The sequence below is a fragment of the Camelina sativa genome, chromosome 16 (assembly GCF_030686135.1).
Source record: "Camelina sativa cultivar CO46 ecotype springtype chromosome 16, ASM3068613v1".
Taxonomy (NCBI): domain Eukaryota; kingdom Viridiplantae; phylum Streptophyta; class Magnoliopsida; order Brassicales; family Brassicaceae; genus Camelina; species Camelina sativa.
The window spans coordinates 16,423,262-16,431,941 of record NC_141895.1 but is presented as its reverse complement, the minus strand read 5'-3'; the positions used below and the strand labels follow the sequence as shown (position 1 = coordinate 16,431,941).

General features: G+C 43.4%; 2 protein-coding genes and 1 pseudogene across 2 annotated transcripts; all 3 read left to right on the top strand.

The window, feature by feature from the left end:
• The first annotated feature begins 22 nt into the window (after window positions 1-22).
• On the top strand, window positions 23-388 carry LOC147925606 (uncharacterized). Its single transcript, XM_087492691.1, has one exon. It carries the CDS (start codon window positions 23-25, stop codon window positions 386-388), a length of 366 nt encoding a protein of 121 aa, XP_087348817.1.
• A 5,430-nt stretch (window positions 389-5,818) lies between these two features.
• On the top strand, window positions 5,819-7,255 carry LOC147925605 (uncharacterized; annotated as a pseudogene).
• Window positions 7,256-7,326: 71 nt separating this feature from the next.
• Window positions 7,327-8,018, top strand: LOC147925604 (uncharacterized). Its single transcript, XM_087492690.1, has 2 exons — window positions 7,327-7,391; window positions 7,484-8,018. The coding sequence occupies exons 1-2, from the start codon at window positions 7,327-7,329 to the stop codon at window positions 8,016-8,018; spliced, it is 600 nt and encodes a 199-aa protein (XP_087348816.1).
• The last annotated feature ends 662 nt before the right edge of the window (window positions 8,019-8,680 follow it).

Sequence of the window (8,680 nt, the reverse complement as noted above, 5' to 3'; positions counted from 1 at the left end):
CCGGTGGCAAGTGCAGAACCTCATGGCGCATAGTGCTAGATTTTTCCTAATCGGCGCAGAGCTATACAAGCGATGCTTGTCAAGACCATACCTCAGGTGCGTTCACGGGGAAGAAATCCATAACATTATGACCGAGGCCAACGAAGGACCTTGCGGAAACCATTCCGGAGGTCACTCGTTAGCTGTCCGAATAAAACGCCAAGGGTACTTCTGGTCAAGCATGTTCGCATACTGCGACGCGCACGCCAAAAAATGCAACAGGTGTCAGCGTCATTTGCCCATGATAAATCAGCCCGCGGAGTTGATGAGCTCGGTCTCTGCTCCTTATCCATTTAAGCTATGGTCGACGCCATCGGTCTTCTCGAGCAGTCGGGCAGGCGACGCGTGACTAACCTACTCGTCGTCACCGATTATTTTACTAAATGGATCGAAGCTGAGTCCTACCAATCCATCACTAGAGAACACGTAAAGGATTTCCTATGGAAAAACGTGATGTGCCGTCACGGTATCCCTTACGAAATTGTAAGAGATAATGGTAACAATCTAAAGTCCTCTGCGGTACAGAAGTTTTGCGACAATTGGGGTATACGCCTAACCCCATCCACACCTCGTTGTCTTGCACGGCCTTAAACGACGCCTGGATGCCGCCAAATCCGGCTGGGACGCCCAACTCCCTTGTGTCCTGTGGGCCACCAGAATGACCCTGCATGGTAGCACCGGTGAAACTGCTTTTCTCCCTAGCATACAAGATCGAAGCCGTAATACTGGCGGAAAATTTCCGTCGGAAGTACCTGTCGAGCTGTTTGCCCTACAAACGAGAACGCGAATAACGAGGCCTTGCATGACAACCTCGACGTCATTGACGAGAGGAGAGAACAAGTGCTAATACGGGCTCAAAATTAGTGCAATTCTAAGGTCAGATCACGGAACTTTGTCATAGGAGATAGTGTGCTCCGTAGAGTATTCAACCACAAAAGAGGAGGAAAAATGCCGGGAAGATGGGAGCCAAGTGGGAAGGACCCCTACCAGATCACCAAAGTTGTCCGCAATGGCGTATACCGCCTTGAGGACGAGAGCATTGGAAAACCCGAGCTGCGGCCCTGGAATGTCATGAATTTAAAGAAAGTACTTTCACTAAGTACCATCAATAACTGAAGTACGATCTGGCTTGATCCCCTTAAAGGGTACGTAGGCAGCTCAGCTCCACGAGTGAAGCCTCTTACTATGTAACCTCGATTCCGAGTATCCCTCTTAGCGACCCCTTGAGGTCCCAACGGGAAGCCGCAAGGCGACCCCACGCAAGTCTCTTAAAACCTTGCTACTCGAACACCTACACACGACACGGTCAGATAATATGCCTCCTAAAAAAGGAAGGGAAAAGAAAACCCCATGAGCTTATTTCCTGCAAACTAGAGTTCGCGACAGCGAGCTCACTCAAAACAAACAGTGGGACTCTTTCTTCAAAATAAAAAAGAGAAACTAGGTAACGTCACCAAAAAGAGCGCAATTAGAAAGAAAAAACGATTCAATGATTTAAAGGCCATCCCAGGCAAAGCAGGTCTCGGATAATAGCCCTCCCGAGGAGAAAACCAAACAAAGTCTGAAATGAAAGGAAAGTAAAACGGGAACAACAAAAGAACGGGGAATCAAAACAACGATCACTTCCTCTCCGCCCTCAGATTCAGCCCTGGAGTCCGTCAACCCACCAGCGTTGCTCACATGCTTATCCAGACCATGCGAGACTCTGGTTCCAGCTTCGACCTCCATCGGGGCAACCGAGGTCCTCCGAAATCTGGAGAAGGTCAAGCTTGCTCACCGAAAAGTCCGACACCACAAGGGATTCGGATCGAACAGCAAGAACCGCCTTCCCTTCTCTGATCTGCTGTATTAGAAGGAGGTTGGACTCGATTTCTGCTAGTTCACCGTCCACGTCGGACTTCTCCTTCTTCCTTTCCCACTTGCTCTTTATGGAGTCCAGGATCACCCGGGGTAGTCCTGAGTGAGCTTGGCCCTGGCATCGTGAACCGTCCGTCGAGCCACCTTGGCATGTCGCTATTTGGTCCCCGCGGCTTTTTCCTTCAACTACCGGTTCTCTTTCAACAGCAGTTCGCGATCCCCGGTGGGCTTTGGCCGTATCAGTCTTCAAGGAGGCGACTTCCCGTTCCAAGGAGGCAGCTTTTCCATCGGTGACCGCCTCTCTCTCCTGGGCAGCCTTCATGGTTGTCGTTAACTCGTGGACCCACCCGCGAGGTGTTCTCCAGCTCAGCGGTTTTAGGGACATCCTTCAGCCTCCGCTCATAAAAGGGCCACCAATTTGTTGTTGGCAGCTATAGCCTGCAATTAAAGACCCGTGTCAAACAAAGGGCATAAGGCGAAGCAAAAAAAAAAATTAATAATAATAATTAAAAAAAAAAGTTAAGGATCCTTATGAAAAATCCCGAAGTCAACTTACCAGTGCCCGAAGGCCCGGCTGGGGTCGCGAGAGGTTTGGTATACTTCTTCACTCCCGGCCCAAGCAGGGTAGGGTTGAACGGCCCGAAGGGCAAGAAGCCAATGCGACGTCTACATCACCAGCGCGAACTCAGCGGAAAGGCTGAGATTGTTCTCGCAGCTCGCGGATCGTCGGTTTCCTAGTCATGATGAGCGGTACGTAGGTCGACAATGAACTAGAAGATCGTAGTGGGACAGGAGCGTCTGTTCAAATACCATGAGGTTGAGAGTTAGTACCGCATGAAATTGCAAAATTTGCCTAAAAGCTAGACTAATAAAGTTTAGGGAGAAACTCCCTTACCTGGACGAGCAGGAGATTGTGCGGCAGCATCTATCCTTGGCTGTTCAGCAGGGATCGGCGGGTTCGGAATCTCGACGGGGACAATCTCGGGTGGGGCTGAAGCTTAAGAACGACAATTCAGACGCTTTGATATTACAACATTATATTACAACGTCCGGAGCGATCGGGGCGTTGAGTGCTGTGATGATGCAAGCTCGCGGTGGAACGAACTCCACCTGACTTCTCCTCCCAGTAACCTGTCCGCTAATGCTTGCGTTGACGGAGGTGTTTGGATGGTCGCCGGAATCTGCGAAAATAGGATTCAGCTCAGTATCACGAATTTACAGTTACAAAAAATTGAATTATAAATAGGATCTACAAAAGGTCAGGGATCATCCTGACCCACACAAACAGCCCACTGGGTCGGGAGACGGGGAGAACTTGAACCGTTCCCACCGAGGTGGGGAGTGACGCGAACATAGAAATATTTCTTTGGCCACCTACCGTATCTAGGCACTAAGTAGGTGGGGCACGTGCCCCGTACTACTTTAAAAAAATAGCGAGTGCTTATGTTTAGTTATATCCTTCAGCTCACTTGGCAAATAGGCACCCATGAGAATTACGTGGTTGTGAGTTTCAAACCCTATTTGTGGGGTTACAATTTTATACTTGTTCTATGCTTTTGTAGTCATTTCCTTTTAATTTCTTATTTGCCTACCATATGCATTTTGCATTTTCTTTATTCTATTTAATTTTATTTTTCTTTAATAAATTTATATGATTTTAGTTTTGTTTTAATTTTTTCTATTTCCAGTTTATTTTTTAAATGAATTATTTTGTCCTGTACTATACATATATCTTAATTAATAAAATGATTGTAAAACTAGCAAATTAGTAACATTAAAATATTATCAGTTTATATATAATTTCTTATTTTTTTAGGGTTTAAGTTTGTGTGATATGGTTAGAAAAGGAAATCTAAATGTCTTTCTTATACTGAATTGTAAGTTTGTAAATGTGAATTTTCTAATTAACATTTTGAAAAGATATTTCTATACCAATAGAAAAAATACTTTTAAAACTTTGGCTCATTAAAGATGCAAATTCAAGTTATCAAAAATATATTTTTAAATATGTTTTATTATATAGTTTTAATATTCAAAATATATATGTTTTGTGCCCAAGTCAAAATATTTTTCTAGATCCGCCAGTGTTTCCAGGGATTCCCTGGATTATCTCTCGGTCCTGACGCCGGGACATGTATAATGTTCCTTGGAATCCGAGTTGTGTTTGATTTGACACAACTGCAGTATATCGTCAACCCCCAGGTCGAGCCCTACCTCGCGTCCCCGAACGTAAAGACCAATGACATGCCAAACGAAGTTCGGACACATCTGGGGGGAACGACATCCGAAGTCGTTGAAGAATCAATATGACAATCTTCGTGATGGGAAAAAAACGAGCCCGCATCGCTTGAAGTACGTTGTGTAGGCGCCACAGAAGCCGTCGGGAACGGTTTCAGGCGAGAATGAATATTCGGGGGGAGAGAGTATAATCTCGATGTTGGGGAGTAACGCCGTGCTTATGGTGAAGCTCCGTGAGATGTTTCTTGGTGGTGATCGGAGGTATGTGGTTACCCCAAAGCTCGAGTTGAAGCATATTTTTAAGAGATCGACTTCGAAATCGATTAAAACGATGGGGAAGACCTTATGATTCGAGGAAGAAAAACGAGAAAAAAAAAAAAGCAAGCGCCAGAGAGAGTAAATCCCCTAGAACAGTTAAAAAGCGAAGGGAAAGAAAGAAATATTACCTTGCAGTAGTGGATGAGTGTGCGGTTATGACAAGACGTGTGACTAATGACTTATAAGTCATAATTGCTTCGGTTTTCCTAATCCCACGAATCTCCCCCTCCTTGATCTTGGCCGTTCAACAAATCTAACTATGCTCGATCTGGACCGTTGGTGTGATTCGTATCTACCATCGGATCTTAAAGAGAGAGAAAGGCAATCCTCACGGATCTCGGGAACTAGGATTTGGCGTGTCCTCTTTGGAGCAGATAGCAAAACCAAAACGTCGGGAGATTTCCCGAATATTCACCTTTAAGTTAAAAGGCTGGGGGGGCAATTGTTGGCGTTGGGTTTTGGCAGATATGGGCCCAAGAGATAAAGCCCGTTAAAGAGGAAATTGTAAGGAATTGGGGATGGGCCCGCGAGAGGCCCAGGAAGAGTGCGTCAGTTGAAGTGGGTTCTGAGTAAAACGAAGAGGAGGAGCTCGGAGTTGTTGAAAAGATCTTGGACCGATGAGGCAAGATTGGAAGAGGAAATCCAGGGCATCGCTCAACAATTCTCCTTGGATTTATAATCGACGTATCTAGTGAGAAAGAGATCAACTTTTGTAACCCGAAAATTCACTAAGAAATATAGAAAGTTAAATCCAGTTCGTCATTCTTGTTGTTATATCGATTTTCACCGAAAGCCTGCTCCAAAGTCCTTCTTAATTCAAACAAAGTATTTAATTGTTGTTTTCTCCGGTCAACAGTACCTTATAGAGTTTATAAAAATTTCTACTTTTTAAGATTTTTAAAAGAGCTAGTTTTGAAAATGGATATATAAAAATATACATTTTTGAAAAAGGGTACACTAAAAAGGGTATTTCTCAAAATTTCTTTAAATTTAATAAAAATTTTTTACTAAATTTGATAAAACATTGTTTGCAGGAATTAGTTGGAACACTCGGATGTCCACCCTCTTTTGGGCTTAAGACCTTCTTCTTCACCTAGTGTATTTGATTAGGTTGTAGAGGAGAACATTTAGACTGGGAAAACACTTTCCCTTTTAGCCACAAATACCTGTTTATCACATTATAGTATACTTTTTCGAGAAATCTTTGCTCTTGGTAAAAGTTTTAGAGTGAAAGTTCTTATTTTCTGGGTTTTTTCGTGAATATCCAGATCTTGCTGTTTCCTTCGGTCAATCCTCTTTATCTGTTCGGAGTATTGATAAGTAGTAGGTATTGAGCGATAGTAAGGAGTCTCTGTTGCTGTTTATCATGTCTTCGGCTATGGATAGGGCGTTAATGGCGATGTCTTTGGAAGAGGAAGAGGATGTTCAGTTTGAGATGCCGGATCTTCCAGAATTCATGTTTGTGGAGAGGAATTCAATTATTCTCATTGGGAGAACGATGAACCTGGCTTGCCAACCAATGAAAAACTTAATCAGGGACATGCCACGCAAATGGAAAAAGCCTGGAAGGATGAGGGGAGTGGCGTTATCCAGTATAAGGTTTCAGTTCATCTTCAATTCGGAACATGACCTACTGGAAGTGTTAGCTAAAGGAGCTCACACTTATAATGACTGGTCCTTGGCAGTAGATAGGTGGTATGAACATCCACCTGCTAACTACCTCCAGTTCATCCCAGTTTGGGTTCAGATTTGGAACCTACCCGTCAATTATTACACTGTCAAAGCCATCACCGCCTTGGTAGAACTGTTAGGTGAAGTCAAAAAAGTGGCTTTCGACCCAGATAAACCTCAAGTTCAAGAGTTTGTAAGAGTAAAAGTCCTCTTCGATGTCTCAAGACCTCTGCGCAGATCCAAAGAAGTTAGACTACCTAAAGGCGGGTTGACAACTGTGCGGTTTCAGTATGAAAGAATTCAAAAAAGATGCGTTGAGTGCCAAAGATTAACACACGAAAAGGATCAGTGTCCTATCCTTGTGAAACAGAGACAAGATGCAGCAGATGCTCGTAAGCAGGGTACTCCTGTCCCTAAGCTCTCAAAACCGTTTTTCCTGAAAGAATCAGATCCCTTATTTGGTATTCTGAGAGGAGATCAAGTGGGGGTGGATCCTGCAACTGGGCGTCAAAGAATAGCAGCTGAGGTTTTAGATGTTATGAGGCAGTATCTTTTAGTTAATAAAAATGAAGATAAAGTCATCAAAGCATACAGGATAAGGAAATCAGTGGATGTAGTGGAGAAGGATCCCATTGCCAAAAAATGGTTTTGAGAATGGAATATGCTCCTGTTGTTCACTACGATGTCAATAAAGACAAAGGCGTAGTCTTTGGTTTTGATGAAGTCATGCATATTCCTAATGTAACAAAAGTCTTGGAGAACCCGATTTTCACTATTGGAGCTGCTGAAGGTTTGAATGTCAATAGGCCTTGGTTAAGAGAATCTGTCAGTCAGGAAGGGAATAAGGCTCTAGGGGAGTTTTTGGCTTTATCTCAACCTTTTCAGGATAGAGTTACAGGTTATTATACTGGCTTCTTTGAAGCTGGTTCTTCTGGCTCTACTCCAAAAAAACTTACTGGTAGGAAAAGAGAACCTTCTCGGATTAGAAAAGCAAAGGTTAAAGATTCAAAAAATCCGATAAAGAATCAGCTGGTTCAGATTAAAAGCAGAAGAGGAAGGAACTAGCACTGCTAAACGATCAAAGCTAAACCCTTTTAAGGTGATCTCAAATGAGGGATCGCCCAATGGTTAATGAGCCTCATCAGTTGGAATTGCCAACGCTTGGGACGGACTCAAGACTTGGTCATTCCCCGTCTCAAGGAAATGCGTCAAAAACATTTCCCTGAGATCATGTTTCTGATGGAGACAATGCAGAGTAGCGATAGATTGTTTGATCTTCAGTGTCTTTTGGGTATGATAGACTGTTTACAGTAGAGCCGGTTGGGAAATGTTGTGGACTAGCTCTGTTGTGGAAAAATAGTGTACAGTTAGACTTTCTGTTTGAGGATAAGAATTTGATTGATATACAGGTCCAGTTTGGAGCTTCAAACTTCTTCCTCACGTGTGTATATGGTGACCCAGATAGTAGTATGAGAAATGTAGTGTGGGAAAGAATTTCAAGATGGGGAGTGGGAAGAAAAGATATATGGTGCATGGTAGGAGACTTCAATGCCATTCTACATAATGGAGAAAAGATAGGTGGTCTGAGAAGACCAGATTCCTTTTTCAAATCTTTCTCTGAGATGTTAGAGAGTTGTGGGGTTATGGATTTGACCAGTAGTGGGAATAAATTCACTTGGGCCGGAAGAAGAGGAGAGCATTGGATCCAATGCAGATTAGACAGAGGGAATAAAGCTTGGAATGAGGCCTTTCCTGCATCCAACCAGGCTTTTATTGATATGAGGGGTTCTGATCATAGACCAGTGAAGCTTAGTCTTATGTCATCTCAGGAGTCTTATAGAGAGGTCAGTATCGTTTTGACAAAAGATTTCTCAAGAAAGCTGAGGTTAAAGTAGCTATCCGAAAAGCTTGGAATCCAGGTATAGCTCATGGTGGGTTCTCAGTTTCACAAAGACTGAGAGATTGTAGAAAGGCTTTGAGTTCATGGAAAACAAAAACTAACATGAATTCAAAGAACAGAATCCACCAGAGTGAAGTAGCTCTAGAAAGACTACAATCACAAAGATGGCCTAATTTGCACCAGGTGTATGTGTTAAAAAAAGAATCGGCTAAAGCTTACCACAATGAAGAGCTATATTGGAGACAAAGAAGTCGGAAGAAATGGTTAAGATCGGGAAACAGAAACTCGAAGTATTTCCATGGTGCAGTAAAAGGAAACAGAGCCAGAAAAAGAATTGAACAACTGAGAGATACACAAGGAGTTATCAAGAAATCTGAAGCAGCTAAAGGGGAAGTCGCATCAGATTATTTTACTAACCTTTTCAAGTCTTCTAACCCTCAGTCGTTTCATCATTGGTTCTCTGGGTTCCCTGCAAAAGTCACGGTGGAAGAGATCAGAGAAGCGGTTTTCTCTATTGATTCCACGAGTTCTCCAGGACCAGACGGTATGACAGCAATGTTCTTCCAGAAGTACTGGGAAATAGTTGGAGCTCTGGTGATAAAATAAATTCAGGCCTTCTTTGAAGATGGGGTGTTCCCAGTGGATTGGAACTACACC